At 46.6% G+C, this 17,180-nt stretch overlaps 1 protein-coding gene across 3 annotated transcripts in view; it reads left to right on the top strand.

Annotated features, from left to right (window-relative positions):
- Positions 1-1,590: 1,590 nt before the first annotated feature.
- Positions 1,591-17,180, top strand: part of Heatr4 (HEAT repeat containing 4) — a 39,050-nt gene continuing 23,460 nt past the window's right edge. The window contains exons 1-6 of one of the 3 annotated variants that reach the window (XM_023703436.1): positions 1,591-1,669; positions 5,758-6,701; positions 8,056-8,246; positions 9,156-9,296; positions 10,729-10,935; positions 12,793-12,942. In XM_023703436.1, coding sequence (XP_023559204.1) covers positions 1,625-1,669; positions 5,758-6,701; positions 8,056-8,246; positions 9,156-9,296; positions 10,729-10,935; positions 12,793-12,942 — 1,678 coding nt within the window. In that variant the 5' untranslated portion in view covers positions 1,591-1,624. Of the gene's footprint in view, positions 1,670-5,307; positions 6,702-8,055; positions 8,247-9,155; positions 9,297-10,728; positions 10,936-12,792; positions 12,943-17,180 lie in introns of those variants that run through there. The other 2 variants (XM_023703439.1, XM_023703435.1) reach the window with 2 other exon arrangements.

The following is a 17,180-nucleotide window of genomic DNA, read 5'->3' as shown; positions in this document are numbered from 1 at the left end:
CAAAAAACAATCTACTTTCTTTTTTTGTTTAACATTTTTATTTATTTATGTGTGTGTGTGCGTGTGTCCAGCTCAGCCCACCAGGGGGCGGGGCCGGCTGGCATGTGGTGCTGGGGGATTGAACCGCGGTCCCTGGGCTTTGCCAAGCTTGTTCCAAGTAGGTGCTTTAGACCACTGAGCCATCTCACCAGCCCAACAATCTACTTTCATGCTCATATAAAAACAAGATCAAACAATGAAAAGAGGGGAAAAAAACAAGAGAAAAAAACGTCCACTCAAGGTTTGTCTCCGCTGTCACTGGTAGACAACGTGGAGAAAGTCCAGATCTGTGTTGATTTATCCCAGCAGGCCAGCAATGGCTTTATTATGTGGTGGTGGTGTCACTCACATTTGGCTCAGGATAAACTACAGTGACGCCTCAGTGGTTGAATGGTTGGAAGCACAGACTTCCTACTACTTCAATGGCAAAGTCTGAAAAAAATACATTTGGTGTTCATAATCCAACTTGGAAAAACCTGTACAGCGCTGAGAGTGAGACACGAATCACAAGCTGAATCCGGTTGCACTCACAAAGGAGTGATGCTTCAGTCTCAGCTCTGCTCTTGCCCAGACAATATACAGCGCTTGTGTTAGTGTATTAAAACATTTATCATTGTACTGCTTTTTGTGATTTAATTGCATTAAACACCATAATAATGGCTGTCATGAAAATGACACCAGCGGTGAAGCTAAAGGAGAATTATGAGAGCCAGAGTTAAAGGAAAGAAAAAAATCATTGCAAAATTTGTGAAAAGTCCTGGGAAGATGAATTTATAAGTGTTTTTCTGGGCCTTAGAACCAATTGTTTGGTTTGCCATTATTTCTATGGGAAAAATATATTCAGTTGTGGAACTTTTCACTGTTCGAACACAAATTTGAAATGCATTGAGTTTGACAATTGAGATACTGTATTTTCTTATTTCCTTTAAAACACAGTTATATTTTTACGTAAGTGGACAAATAATCTAGCCTGCACCTAGCGTGGGGGCAGGGGATAACAGTGAACTGTTTGGAAGGAAGACATCGAGTAGCAATGTAAGAAGGGAAAGGGGAGTGGGAAAGGTTCCAACACTTCACCATCTGTTCACACAGAAACCTGAAGAATGCCAGAGCTGTGTTGGTTCCTGTGTTCCTTTTTTTTTTTTTTTCTTTTTCTCAGCAAAATAGAATTCCTTGCTGAATGGAGTGGCACATGCCTATAATCCCAGCACTTGGGAAGCTGAGGCTGGAGGATAGCCATGAGTTCAAGGCGAAACGTGGACTATGCAGGAACTTCAAGGGTAGCCTGAACTATGTAGTGAGACTCTGTCTCAAAAAAAAAAATCTCAGGGTAGAGGGAAGATATATTAAATAGTATAGGACTACTGGCTGATATTTCAAAGAATGACTAAAATCCGTTTAGCCATCAATAAATATGTATGATGCAGTTTCTCAAAGTTCAGTTTACAAAGAAGAAAATTTAACAAATACAACAGTTCCAATTGAGTCTCCCTGGAACACTGAATAATTGGTTGCTAGGTGACCCACATAAACAGCTTTGGAACTTAAGAAAGCAAAGAAGATCTAAGATGATAATGTGCCTTAGATGTTGTTTCCTGAGGACTGTGCTGGGGGCGGGGCCATTCTGAAGGTAATTTCAAAACACTAGCTCTTTACCAGGATCTTAGAACAGTTCATTAGCATCAGCTGAATGATAAGTCAAAAGGACTTTGTATTCAGTGTCAAAAGGGTCAGTGTTACTTCAGACACCAACCCAGACTGTAGTCTTGGTCAAATCTCTTCTCTCTGGGCTGTGGTTTTGGAACCTGTGAGGTGAGAGCATCAGAAAAGATCATTTTGATAGCAACTTCCAGAGTGAGCCCTGGAGACGGCTATATGGCAGTGTAAATGCATATTGAGAGATGGAAATCTCAGAGAAAAGAAGGGGAAACAGTCAGAGGAATTTTTGGAGAGCAAAAGAAAGGCCAAATTTGAACCCTGCAGGATGAGTTTGGACTGCCTCATCCTGCTGTCCCCATGGACTCAGCTTCCGTTACGTGACCTACTGACCTATCTTTGTGAATGCTGATTCCGTGACTATGAGAACAACCCCTGAGAGCTTATCAAAATGCAGGCCACTAGCAGCCCACTAAAGCAATATTTTGGAGGTGTGACTGTTGCAAAAGACAAACCCTAAGAGTCTGGATTGTACAAGCTCCTCAAGTGACCTTGATACGTAAGGTCCCCGAGTCACATCTAACAAACCCCAGCCCAGAGGATGACTGGTCCTGTTAGACTGTACTTCATGATTTCAGAATTGGGACTGGAGGTGGAGAGGAGAGTGTGCCGGTGGAGGATGGTAAGGCAGTTTCTTCTGCCTTAATAACAGAGGCAACAAGAACAAGATATTACTCCCTTTAGCATACGTTATTCAAGTGAGAGAGGCTAGCAGCCTACGAACATAAACAGGAGAGTGAAACTAAATTTGAAATCTCTGAAAAATGACCCACTTTGAGTAGGGCGTTTTGTTGTGGTGGTTTGCTTTGATTTCTCTTTTTTTGGTTTGATTTTTTGAAACAGAGCCTTGCTATGTGGTGTGGGCTGGCCTTGGTAGTCCAGGCTGGTCTTAGACTTGCGGTTTTCCTTTCCTCAGCCTCCACATGCTGGGATTACACGCATGTGCCACTGCGTCTGGCTGAGCTGGGTTCTTCTATTCATAAAACACCAAAGGGAGGAGAGGACTTCAGTTTAACTTTCATGTTTTACAGTCATGGATGTACAAAGTTCATCAGCTTCTAAATGGAAACACTTGGTTGCCCTTCTTACTTGGCACCGGCCCTTCCAGCCCAAGTTCCTCAAAGGACAGAGCTAATGCTGGTGGTTGCTGCTGGTAGGACTAGCAGCCCACTAAAGCAATATTTTGGAGGTATCAACAAGTATCAGACTCCTTGTTAGAAATAAACTAGGGGGCTGGTGAGATGGCTCAGTGGTCTAGGGCACCTACTTGGAGCAGGCTTGGCAGAGCACAGGGACCGCGGTTCAATCCCCCAGCACCACATGCCAGCCAGCCCCACCCCCTGGTGGGCTGAGCTGGCCACACACACACACACAAATAAATAATTAAAAAGAAATTAGAACAGGGCCGGGGAGATGGCTCAGTAAGAGTTAAGTGCTTCCCTGGCAAGTGCAAGGATCTGAGTTCAATCCCTGGTTCCGCAGAAAAAGAAAGAAATTAGAACAGATGCCTTACTCTCTATTTTCAGATTATCAAATCAGGGATATTAAACCATTTGCCTGAGAAGTGCAGAAACCTGCCTTAGCTCTGTCTTCTAACTCTAACAGACAAGAGCAAGCCTCTCATGACCAAACCTTGTATCTTGCCTGCCCCACCCCTTCCATTAAAAAAAGAGAGAGATCTATCATATGTTCTTTTTCAATTAGCCATCACATCAGGAGACAACTACTTGAGGACATACAGTAACTGCTGATGATAATACGATGTCCTTCCTGTTTGCATGCTTCGTGAGACATAGTGCAGGCTGGCCTTGAGCTCACCTCAGTCCTCCTGCCTCAGCCTCCCAAGTGTTGGGATTACAGGTGTGCGCCACCACACCTAGTTGCATTGCTGTAAGGTGTCTTTGGTTCTTTATGTCACAAGTTAAAGGGCATATAGCCAAGGGCTTTTCACGCCCTCCAAACATGTAGTCATCTTGGAGTGAAACCGGGTCTCATCCTGATTTAGTGCGTAGGATCCCAGTGTCTCTGACCAGGAACGAGAGCCATACTGCTGTGCACACACGTGCTTCATTTAGTAATACATGTACAAGAGTCAGGAGCACTAGTGTTGCTTGCATCTGACAGTTTATTTTCTACCAGCAAAAGTGAGCACTGTTTCAAAAAAAAAAAAACTCCACCTTATGGCCGTGTGACTGCCTTTACCTTTGCCCTCATTTTTTTAGTCTATTTAAATACTCACTGCCCTTGTGACTATGTGGCCTTCATGCTTGTGAAGGGGTAAAACAACTAAAATTAATTTTGTATGTAAAAAAAATCTACCAATTCTGGCCCCAGAGCATCAAGATGAAAGCTGACTTAACAGAAAGAAAAAAACCTCAAGGTCAAGTTTCATAAATAGAAGACAGTGGGGTAAATCAGACCCTAAGGAGAGAGGGTGTGGACTGCTTATTATGAAGGAATGAAAAGTCAGACCTGGTCCACAGGGGCACCTGGAATTGGCAGGAGCAAGAGAAAAAGGACATAGAATAATGACACCTGTCCTGGAGCACAGATCCAGCATATGAGTGGTAGAAGGGGGGCTTGAGCCAAGCCCAGGGCGGCACGGAGGTCAAGAGGTGTGGAGCGGCGGTGCCGCAGACTCATCCCCCACTCAGGCGCCAGGCGATCTGGAGTGATTGACTTACCTCTCTGAGCCTCAGCTTCATCCCAGATCCTAGTATTTTTAGTGAAGTCTAGTACTTTAATGATCAGTTGTCACTGTTAGGCCAAGAGAGTGCTTCTGACAGAAACAACAAAATGAAATGTAAATCTCTAAGCACCTGTCCCATACAGTTTCATCTGTTGGATAACAACCTAGAAACAGCCTACTCAATAATTAAGGAAGAACTACTTGATAAAATATCCCGTAGCATGAGCATTTTCACAGTGAAGGCCATGTAGCAACACAGGAAAGTATTGGGTGGCTTTTAGGACAGAATTGACAGGAGCCGCAGTCATGGGACAGTACAGTTAGCCAGTACTTAACAATGTGAAGTGTTGCAGGACTGATTGGTCAAATAAATGGGCCAGGACTGATACATAAATTACTCAGATATGCCATGGCAGCCTCAGTAGGTCAAGAAGGAGCTATGGGGAAAGCATGTAGGAACAGTGCTGGGCCTGAAAGAATGGACAGAATTTGTGTGTCAAGTATGGCAGAAAAGGTGGTCGGGGAGATAGCTCAGTGGCACAGGTGCCTGCCTGGTAAGCGTAAGATCCTGAGTTCTGTCCCCAGTACCGCACACACACACAACACACACACACACACACACACACACACACACAAAGTGTTCATATTTCAGGCCTTTCATGCCAGCCCTGCCCCCGGGGCGCACTGAGATGGCAATTGAGACATGGCGTGGTGGCACAAGCCTGTAATCCCAGCTCTTGAGAGGCTGTAAACAGGTGGATCACTGTGAGTCCGATCTAGAACTGAGATCCTGAATACACCGTAGACCCGTCCCAAAAAAAAAAAAAAGTATGGCAGAAAAGCAATTTCATGCAGAGGGCACAAGAGAAAGCCCCACTGGCTGGAGGGAAGATCATTCAGAGAACAGGAAAGGGGGCTGGCCAGCTCAAGCCAGGCCCACAGGTTGGGACAAAGTCCTAGGGCGAGGTCCTCCTCACGGAAAACCATGAGTGCCAGGCTGAGCTGTTTGTGTTTTATACTTAAGCCTTTGAACAGAGACAAAGCAACATCTGAATAAAACTAGGAAAGTGGGGCGCTATTAAAAAGCCCGCACAAGGAGCTCTGGGGCCAAATGTGAGACCTGGAAGCACGGGCCTGATACGAGAAATACTTAGAATGTTGTACCATGTCTTTCTTCTGTTCTTCTGATCCACATGGCTCTCCTTCCCATCACTCTCCCGTTCTCATCTGTCCTCCAAGTGCTTCTCTTTCTGCACTGCTATGGGCTTTCTGCTGACCTCCACTGTCACCAGCTGCTCCTATCACCTTCCCAGGTACCCAGTCACAGCTGCAGCCCTGCCTTTGGACCAGGTAGTGTGGATGGAAGGGAGCATTTTCTGGGGACCAATATGACTGCGCCCCCAGAGGAAAAGACAGCTCCCACCCAGCCTCAGCCACCCAACCCAAGGCTGGGGTGGGGTATGACTTTCTGCTTCTCAAAGCCGAAGGACAAGGAGGCGTGCACTTCCATATCTGGCGTGCCTCCCGTCTTCCACTTCTGTCCCCAGCACCATACACAGCTCAAGAGCAGGTACCTGAAAAAGGCTGCAGCAAACCTGTCCTTCTCTGCAGAGGTGATGTGGCAGCGAGGGCTTCCCAGCATGCCTTACAGCCAGTACAGCTTTGACCACCTCTACAACACAGATGACATTGTCCAGCCTGCCCACATCAAGAAGGCCCAATCTGAGAAACCTGTCCGCTTCCGGCTCCTCCAGCCCTCCAGAGCCTTGATGGGAGACACCTCCCAGGCTGGGAAGACAGAAAGCTGTGCCCATTTTGAAAAGAAGCAAAAGAAACCCCATTCAGAAAGTGTGGTCCAGAAATCACCTCACTGTCTCATGCCTTCTCCCCACAAGGACCCAGATGCTCTGGAATTGTCACTTTCTCCAGATGTGGAAAGGGAAGTCTGGCTTCCGCCTGCTGAGAGAGAGGCCAGAGCCTGGGAGGCCATTGTGCTGGAAAAGCTGAACAAGCGCACAGCCCGATGGATCCAGAACAAGTGTCCTGGGAGGCCCGGAGCGTCTCCCAACAAGTGGCAGAGCTTCTTGCACCAGCAGTACGACTGGAGCCACATCCGGGATGAACTCACCTCAGCCAGTGACCTGGAGCTCCTGAACCAGCTGGAAGCAGAAGAGACAGCCGAGTTTGAGGGGCGAGATGTCACCCTGCTTCCCCAGGAAGAAAAGCAGCCAGAGCTGCTGCTTCCTGTTTACTACAGGTAAGCCGGCCAGGCTTCTCTGGTCTGCCTTCCAGAATCCCTGGCTCTCTGCAAGGCCTCCCCCATGTGCTTACACAGCTTCTTGTAGTTTATCTTACTGGTTTCTTTCCTGGGATTGAACCCAGGGTCGTGCATGTGTTTGGCAGATGCTGTGCCACTGAGCTGTGCCCCAGGCCATTCTTCCGTCAACCACATGTTGGCCACCACCCTGGTGTCTGAGAACTCCACAAATTAAGGTTTCTTAGCTACTGCCGTGCTGACAAGCTGGGTTGGACAAAGGGTTCCCTGTGCATTCAGGATGTTGGCAGCATCCCTGGTCTCCACCTACCAGATGCCAGTACTTGTGAAAACCAAACATGTCTCAGATACTGGCCTGACAAATGTCTCTAGGGGGCAAAATGGCCCCCTTTTGAGGACCACTGCCTTACAGGGATCCCTTCTTGGCCTCCTTCGGCAGAGTTAATTACCAGATTGATGATCCAGTTACCATCCCAGAAGTATACCACTGTGAGGGTAAGGCAGGTGCATGGCACTGACGTGTGGTCCTGCCGCCCCCGGAATAGAGAGCCAGTGTGCCCCTAGACTCAAACCACACGCAGCTGCAGGACAGAGCCAGGCAGCCTCGGAGAGTAAGGCGAGAAGCCCTTGCCTCAGGGTGTTTCCTTCTCATTGATAATGAAAGCGAAGACTGGAGCTATTATAATAGCCCTGATTTCCAAAAAGGAAGGAAACTAAGGGGAAATATTTATTCATTTATTGAGCAGGTATAAATTGTATTTTTGCTGCTTTTAGGCTGTCTGCCAAGTGCTGGGGACTACAGTGGCAAAGGGCAGGCTCGCACCTTTCCTGAGCACAGCCAGACATTAAAGAACCACAGTGCACTGGATTGAGGTCATGTGGGAGGCAGGTTCCCTTCCCCACACCTGTGCAGCCTCTAAGGGAACAAGGACAAGAAGGGCTGAGCTATGGGCTAGAGAGTAGCTCAGCCGTAATTCACTTTCCTAGCACCCATAAAGCCTTGGGTTTGATCCCCTGCACATACACAGTGTATACTTGCACAAGTGGACACACACCCATGCACACACATACACATACACACATACACAGGGTTATGTTGGGAGTATGGCCACTCTGTTGTGCTCCTGTGGCTGCAAAGGCAGGGTTTCGTCATGGAGGAGTGAGGTGGCCACCCTTTCTGGTGGCTCCATATTCAACTGACACCAGGGGACAGGTTCATAAACACTAGTGTTCTTCAGATATTCCCATGAGTGGGAGCTTAAGTGAGCTGTGCCCCCTCTGGAAGTTGGGGCACCTCCTGTCTTTCCTCCTTTCCTTCCTCTCTACCCCTGCCAAGACTGCCCAGCTACTCTCCAGAAGTGCAGACGGTTGAAAGCTTGCCCAGCAGGAACGCAACAGCTGAGGATATCAAGGAAAAGAGAAAAACCTTCCAGCCCCCAAAGCAGAGCTGCTTCCGTCAGGTGACTCCCCAAGCTGGAAAGTTTGCTTACTCCACAGACAACACGTTTGAACAGGAGATTTACTTCGGTACTAACACTGGGGCCCTGTGGTGGGGACATGGGTGGGCACGGGCCAGGGAGGTGTAGAAGCTGGGGAGGGAAATGGTCATTGGCGGGGGATCGAGAAGCCCTGATGCCCCTCATGTTCATGGTACGTCACGGGGTTGCGAGCACAGGGTCTGCGGTGGGTAGCGACTTCTGGTGGGGAGGACACAGTTCTCCCTTCCTCCTCCTCTATCTCACTATGGAGGGAGCACAGGATGGGACCAGAAGGTCAGTGAGATTTGACTGTGGGCACAGTCTACCTTGTCTCTGTCCACTCTTTTCCCTTCCCTATGAGATAGTCCCTAGGCAAGGTGCCATGTTGGAAAAAGTATCTAGGACTTGGGAATCAGGCAGATTTGCAATTAAATCCTGGCTCAGCTCCTGAGAACACTTCAGAACATCTTCCCCTAAGCCTTAGAAGCCTCCTTTATAAGCCAGTGTTAACACACCTTATGCAGAGGCCAGTGCCTCAGGTAGGTTCCCGTCCGCCTTGATGCCCTTCAAGCGCCTGGGCTTCGAGTATATGCCTCCTAGGTGTGTCTGTCCCAACCTGTTTCTTCTTCCCAGCCCTCACCTGTCCCTACACTGTCAAGTGAACATCAACTAATATCATAGAGGACGTAGAAATCAAAAAGGTTTTGCTCAGCATGAAAAGTGCCACCCTTGGTTCCAGTGTCCCTAGGAAGCTTCTTTATGAGGCCACCGGCTGTGACATTTCTAAGCAAAAATCACATCCCAGGGCTGCTTCACAGCATGGGAATCTTCAGTTTTAGGAGCTTAGATTAGTACAAAAGAAAATAGATTCCTGTGGGGGTAAACCCAGGAAGAGAGGAAGGGAGAAGGCAAAGGGAGTGAGGGCAGAGGGCAGCGCTGGAGGCTCGTTCCTTCACAGATGGAGTCCGGATCATCCACCACATTGGTGGGAAAAGAGACCAGATTTTCCTGGAAAACCTCAATCAATATGACAAGCAGCTACGCAAGATCTTCCCTGAAACTCCGGAAAAGTGGAGTTTCCAGCCTGTTCCTGAAGCATGTAAGCGGGAAACTGACGGGAGAGCGTCAGCAGGGTGTGCCTGTCCTCCTGAGAGTCCCCATTCCTGGGCTAGGGCCCCCAGCAGTGAGGGAACTCCCTACAGCCTGATAACAGGCAGAGCGCTGGGAAGGCCATTGCCCTCCTCATTCAAAGCAAATCTAAAGGTGTTAGGAGTGGGAATGAAATTCTGGAAGAAAAAGAAATGGTTAACAATGACAGAATGCAGCACAAGCCTAATAGGCAATGTGGTGCATAATGAACTTAGTAAATTTGGAAATGCCTTCACGTCTTCCTTGCCTGTTCTCCACACAGCTTTTATCCTAAGAAAGAGACTTTCTGAATCCACTGGGCACCATGAATAACAAAACGTAACAAGCATAACCATTTTTATACAACTATAAATAACTATATTTATAAATACACATGGTTTCTCACTACACAGATCGGACTCGTAGTGATCCTCCTATTTTCAGCCTCCCGAGCGCTGGGATTACGGGCCTGCACCACCACGCCCAGTCTCAATTGCAGTCTCAGCAAACCTCAGGGGCAGGGCTGGCACGGCATGCTGAGGACTGAACCCAGCTCCCTGCATCTGCCTAAGCAGGCGCTTTAATCGGCTGAGTTATCTGGCCGGCCCATTGTTTGTTTTGGGGGGACAGGATCTTGCTAAGTAGTCTAGGCTACACTAAACTTAGTATATAGCCCAGTCTGGCCTCGAACTTGCAGCAGTCTTTGGGCCTCAGCCTCCCAGGGCTGGGATTACAGGTGTGTGCCACCACACTTGGTGTTCTCAGATTTGCTATTTATCAGAACTAGAAAAATTCAGAAATATTAAAATCTTTAAAATATAGCAGCTTAGAGTATTTTTCCTTCCCTCAAATAAAAAAGATTAAAGAAAAAATTCAATAAATTAATGGCTGGCTAATGACTCTGTAAATTGCAAAACATCAAATACTGACTTCTTAAAATTTTTAGCTTGTCTTACTTTTAGATAAGGATCTTGCCACAATGCTCAGGCTGGATTTGAATTTGTGATTCTTGTATCTTTGCCTTTTTAGTAGTTGGGATTACAGACACATGCCACTGTACCTGGGTCTCAAATACTAATTTTATAAGCAAATCTTGCTACATATAAACATATTTGTGTTCCTAAATATTTATTATACTTATAAAAAGGGTTGTATATATCTCTATGCCCCCAAGTCTGTCTCTCTCATCATCATCACCTTAGCCTATTATGTGATACTGAAGTTTTTTCATAATTCCCTGTGAGGCTTCTACTCAAATCCCTATATAATCATGGGAAAGTTCACTCTCAACAGCTTTGTCTTGCCTTGGCATTAGTGGGAATGGCAATGGGGAACTAGCTGGGGCCACTATGGCAAGACTGAGGCTGTCAGGTGAGGAGACCTCACGCTGCCGTGTCATGTAGCTTGTAGGCCGGTGAAAGGAGCCCCACGCTGGACTGCTCTGCCCACGCCAGCCCGGGATCTGCTGCTGCAGCACATGGGTGAGGAGGATGTTTCCACCAAGACCAGGAAATCCAAGAAGCGGGCGAAATCACTGGTGGAGGATGTGGCCTGGGAACTGGTGGTCCTGCGGAGGATGCTTCGGGAGTGGAAGACCGCCTGGGGTCTGAGTGAGTGGGGCGTAGGGATCACCATGGACTAGCGTGACTGCATCTCTCCAACCTAGCCTCTCTTGTAAAATGTGAAATCTTGGTTGACTCAGTAAGGGTAGACAAGCGCTTTCATGGAGGGCATTAGATGAATGGGAGTTAATATATCTGGATGTTGTTTTTTGTCAAGGGGCAGCCTTTAGTCTTCAGTAAGTTGTAGAAACTCATAGGTTGAGAAACTTCATAGGAAAGGAAAATGCCTTACTGATTTCTGAAACTTAACACAATATTTGATGCAAAAAGAGAAAAGCAAAATGTGCTACCCAAACATTTAGACAGGAAAAGATCAAGAGAAACTCATTGGCTGCTGCAGAGTTGGGGTTATTATGCATCCACAGATATCCAAGCAGAAGGCTGAGTGTCTGGGGTAGGCAACAGCCGAGTAAGGACTTCTGCAAGTATCTGAGAACTCAAAAGCTGCTGGTGGGGCTGCCGGGATGGCCCAGTGGTCTAAAGCACCTACTTGGAACAAGCTTGGCAAAGCACAGGGACCGCGGTTCAATCCCCCAGCACCACATGCCAGCCAGCCCCGCCCCCTGGTGGGCTGAGCTGGCCACACACACACATCACACACACAAAATAAATGTTAAAAAAAAAGAAATTCATTTAAAAAAAAAAAAAAGCTGCTGGCTTTCAGAACATGAGACATTAATTAGTGCAGGAGAGCTGATCTACTGATCCACTAAGTAAGTTGAATCAGAAGACAAAAAAGGTTAAAAAAGAGATTTTAAGGGCCAAGGAGATAGCTCAATAGAATAAGTGCTTCCCTGGCAAGCGCAAGGGCCTGAATTCAATCCCTGGTTCTGCCAAAAAAAAAAAAAGAGAGATTTTGAGCAAAAGATAACTTGTGGAAAGTGCCTACAGATCGGAGCACTGTGAGAAAGATAGCACATCTACTAGAGAGCAGTTAGAAATTTCAGTATAACAGGGAAGCTGTTGAGAGCTCGAGCCTTCAGATGCAAGCAAACTTGATGATTATGTAACTAAGCTTTGCTGGGCTAGGAATATAGCCCAGTGGTAGAGCCCTTGCCTCGCATGCACAAAGCCCTGATTCTGAGCCCTATTACTAAAACAAAATATTTCTTGAACCCTCATTATTAGGCATTTTACTAAACACTTTGTCAAGTTAAGGTTTCAATCCGCAAACGCAGTAGGCTTCAGTGTTATTCCTATGCTACAAATGTGGTAGCTCAGGTTCACAGAGGTCATATCCATGGACACACAGCTAATAACTGTTTCCAAACCAAGTATGTCTGCCCACACAGTACCCTCAGCCCTGTGGGGATGTTTGCTTGTTTGAGATGGGGTTTCATGATATTCCCCAAGCTGGTGGGCTTTCGGCTAAGAGGCTCAAGTGATCTACCTCAGTCTCCTAGGTGGGGCTACAGGGATGTACCACCCTGGCCAGCTATGCCTTACCAAATCTTTTATCCAGATGCTTAAAATTAAGTCAGATAAAGCTAGGTATGGTGGGACACAACTGCAGTCCAGCATTCAGGGAGAAAGATCATGAGTTTGAGGCCAATTTGGACTTACATAGCAAGTTCTAGATCAGCTTGGGCTACAGAGCTAAGTCTTTAAAAAGAAAGAGTTATTTAAGCAAAAAGTGTAAGTATAAGATTGGACTGGGGGAATCTACCTGAAAGGTATAGAATCATCAGAGAAATAACTTCCCTAAGGAGCCCACCTCTGAATTTTTAATCTTCTAAGCTGCTGTTTTGCTGGAATTGTCCTGAGGAAACACCCCTTCTTGTCATCTGCCAGCCACACAGTACCTGATCCTAACCAGGTGGTTCCTTTCTTATTTCTGTAACTAAGACACAGTCATCGAGTGGCACCATGAGACAGTGGAGAGCCTGACGCGGGGGATAGAAGATAGGTGTGCCCACATTCGGATCCAGGCTGCCATCACGTGTGCCACGGCTGCTCTGGAACGGCCCCGGACTGCCACCAGCCCAAGGGACTCAGGTAAGAGTAGGGCTAGACTGTGTGAGAACATCCGGAGTTCATAAACCAAGACTCTCTGAACGTGGGGAGGGAGGAGACCTAGTTTATCTGAGATCATTTTACAGATGTGGAAACTTAGGTCCAGAGACTGCCCTGCATACGTAAAGATTACCGGCAATCGAGACATTAGAATTCCTACATTCCTGACGTTCCTGACCTGTAGTCCAGTGCTTTATCTTTTTGATGCTGGATCTGAACCCAGAGTCTCATACATGCCAAGCATGTGTTCTGCCAGGAGATCTTTTCACTCTGTCCCTTCCATTTATTCATGCCTTGCAGGGAAGTTCACATTTCCCATTCATAGCAGCCAAAAACTATATTTAAAACAGTGTGTGTGTGTGTGTGTGTGTGTGTGTGTGTGTGTGTGTGTGTGTTTTCATTATTCCCAATTCCATTTTAGCCCTTCTTTGGAGAGCACATGAGACTCAACAAGTTCAAAACTGAATTCATCACTTTTTTAAAAAAATGTATTTAGTACAGGGGCCACAGGATCTCACTACACAGATCAGACTCGTAGTGATCCTCCTGTTTTCAGGCTCCCAAGCGCTGGGATTCCAGGCATGTGCCACCACACCCAGTCTAAATGGAATCTGGTGCTCCACATTCCAAATCTCAATCAGCAGCTTCCCCGTCCATTCTGCTTAGAAGCAAAGCCTCTGTAGTCAGCATCTACCATAACCATCTGATCACTGGAAACTACTGAAATCTCTCTTCTGTGTTTTCACTTTGTTAATTACCAAAAAAAAATGCAAAACATTATGCATCAAGACAGAGGAATATAAAAAGAAGTAACAGGTCATCCTGTTTCAAATCCTACTGTCACTCTGGGTTACTCACCAGGTTAATGTTTAGTGCTGAGCACTTCACAGCTTTATGCTTTTAAAGCATTCACTAACATACATGCAGACCTTTTTGTGGAGGGTACCAGGAATCAAACTCAGGACCTTCCCCTTGACAGGCAGGTACTTATGCACTGAGCTATCTCCTCAGCTCTGGGCTTTTAAATTTATTACAAAATGAGTATTATATTTTATTGGGCAGGTCTTCGTTTTTCCCTTTAATCTGTGGATCTGATAAATTCTTTTGTTGAATTCTTAGAATAGAGGCGGGAGCATTGAAGCTTTGAGCCCAACTTAGGCAACTTGACAATTTAGCAAGAGCCTGTCTCAAACTTTAAAAATAGCCCAAAGGCTAGATTCCATCCCTAGTACCATATGCCCACACACCCACGATTCTTAGAATAAATCCTGAATCATGATTATATTATTTGTACTGGGTTTGTTAAAATTTTATAATTTCTTGTTAATTGGTGAGTTTGGTAGTCTTGTTTTTATTTATACTATTTTGTTCAGTTTTAGACTATTTCTACTCTAAGACAACTTTGTAAAATAAATGGACATTTTGATTTTTTTCTCAATGGTCTGTAATGTCTTGGAATCATCAGTAGTTTTTCTCTTTACTATCTGTAGCAACAGCAGTTAAAAAGAAAATTTGCTATTAGAGCCAGGAAGTTAAGCCACCGAGGCGGCAAATGAATAAGACACAGGTCTCAGATCATGGCATGGTTAAAAGACATAAAGCGCAGCTCTCTCTCCTTGTTCTGCAAGTGTCCTCTCAGATACCACCTTTTATACAAAACCTGGATTGATCTGCCCGTTCTCTGCTGCTGGTTACATCTAGGCTGACTTTTGTTCTCATACTTTCTTTGTGTACCTTTCTCTGTCACTGCCAGGGAAAGAACTTCTTAAAGACAAGGACATGGACATTTCCCTCCTAAATGTTTAATTATAAAAGAATATAAAGTGTTAGTACTAATCAACACAGAAGAATATAAAGATGTAAAAACGTTCACCCGCTTTCCAACCCTTCTTGCATTCCAGTGATCAATTCCTTCAAATGTTTCTCTCTCCTCACTTGATAAGCCCCACTTGCCCTTCCGTTTTCAGCTAAGATGTCACTCTGAAAACTTGCCCTGTCCCAGCCCCGAGGCTGGCTCAGTGTCCTGCTGTGTTTCCATTTGTATACATTTTTGTTATATCTGCTTATTTCCCTGGTTATTAACAGAACAAAGTATTTCACCGGCCAGCACATAGAGAAAGCCTCTGATGGGTGGCAATAATTATATCCTAATACCTGAATCCTCTACTGCAGCCATCTTACCACTTAAACACGGGGACAGAGTCTAAGGATGTGTCTTTAGTTTCATCATTGTGCGGACCTCAGGAAGTGATACTTACACAGAAAGATCTACAAATAAGGAGAGCTTGTCTTCGTAGGACCACCGCCATACGTGTGGCCTGTTGTTGACCAGAACATCATTTTTATGTGGCCATTACTGTACAACGCCTGCATCTTGCTCGGAAATGTCTTTTGTGTGATCCTCCTCACATGTCCTGGGTGTCTAGATTTTTATTTCTTTTGCAACTTCCCCAAAGATAAAATACCTTATTTCTTAGTCAATTGACTTATTACATGTTTGCCTGAAATACACGTATCTTCATGTACAGGTTTAGTGTCGTTTATCTGAAATGCTTGCAACCTGTAATTTTTTTGGATTTTTTTCAGATCTAAGGATATCTGAATGTAATTATGAAATATCTTGATGCGAGCCAAATCTAAACATTAAATTCATTTTTCTTTCATGTATATATGAAAGAATATATGCATAGCCTATATGCATAGCCCGAAGGTAGTTTTATATATTCTAATTCAGCATTATCAAAATTTATTTTGTTAGTATTTAAAACATCCACAGATTTTATTTACACAAACACAGGAGATTATAAACAAAGCTTTAACACTTCTGCGAGTTATTTTCTCAAAAGGCAAAAAAAATGATCTGCAAAACAACCCCGGAGTGTGTCACCAGAACTGTTCTGGAAACACGATTAGGCCGTAGAGAGGCATCAGCAATCCGACAGCGCCTACGGGTCTAGCCCTTGGGACCTAGTCGCCCAGGTTCTGCGCCGCCGCTCCCTGTTCTGCGTCGAGGCGTGGCGGCGCCAAGAGCGCCGCCGGGCCTTCAGGTCGAAGCGGGTTTCGGGGACCGTCCGAAGCAAGGCCAGATAAGCCCGAGGGCCGCCGCCGTCCGCTCCCCGCCAGCGCCCGCGGGCCCCCGGCTCAGTCCTCGCCCCAGCAGCGGCTGTCCCAGGCTCTTCAAGACGACCGCTCAGTCCCGGCGCTTCTCCCAACACCTGTCGCAGCCACCCGCCGGCTCCGCCGTCCTCTCCTAACCGGGTGACAGAGGTCTGCGGCAGAAGCTGAGCGGCAGCTCCCACCAGCGCGGCTGCCGCCTCTTTCCTGGAACGCCCCGCGTCCGGGAGAACGGGCAGGCTCGGCCGGAGGAACTCTGAATGGGGCGGTTGGGGTCGTCCTCCTCCTGGGCCAAAAGCTGGGCGCGAGCCGGGCCACTAGGTGGCGGACGAAGCCCTCGCAAAACCCGAGCCCTGCGCTGCAGCCCCGGGAGGCCCCGCCTCAGGCTCCGGAGCGCGCGGCTCAACGCCGATTGGCTCCAAGGAGGGCGCGCCGCGGCGCGTCACTTCCGTCGCGCAGAACCGGAAGCCGGGCGCCGGACCGGCCTCTGTTCGGAGTTGTGGAAAATGCGCCCAGTGGATTTTAGTAATTTTTAACGTGCCTTTGTTTTGACCGAAACCCATCAAGTGAAGCAGGTGTGGGATTTTCCTGCTTGCGGTATTATGTCAGTGCTCCAAGTTTCGGGTTTTGGAGCGTTCGGTATAAAGACATGCAATCTATTCTCGAGATACCATATTGACCACTGCCCTAGTGAACACACGATTAGAAATCATAAGAAGTCGGAACCACGGGCCTGCCTCTGCCACTGCTTGATAAGACAGTTAACTTTTCTGAGCGTCAACTTCTTTATTTACCTGTGAACAAAGGGATAAACAAAACCTTTTCCCTTTCCATTGAGAATCTGAGATTCAGTTAAGTGCCTGCCTGCTCAATGGGGGTGGGGGAAACACCACTGGGCTGCGACTGTAGCCAAAACTGCTTATTCTAAACTTTGGTTGATAAATTAATGCAGCACTGAAAAGAGCTTTAAATGAGTCTGGCATGGTGGCACCTATTTTTGAAGCTGGAGAAATATGTGTCACAAAGCAAGTTGGAGGCCAGTTTCCAACCCGTCCCCTTCCCAAAAAGAAACTATAAACGTCGAATAGGAACATCATACCTTGGAC

Source organism: Octodon degus, unplaced genomic scaffold (assembly GCF_000260255.1).
Source record: "Octodon degus isolate 3935 unplaced genomic scaffold, OctDeg1.0 scaffold00007, whole genome shotgun sequence".
In the NCBI taxonomy this organism is placed as follows: Eukaryota; Metazoa; Chordata; class Mammalia; order Rodentia; family Octodontidae; genus Octodon; species Octodon degus.
This window is presented reverse-complemented; position numbering and strand designations above follow the sequence as displayed.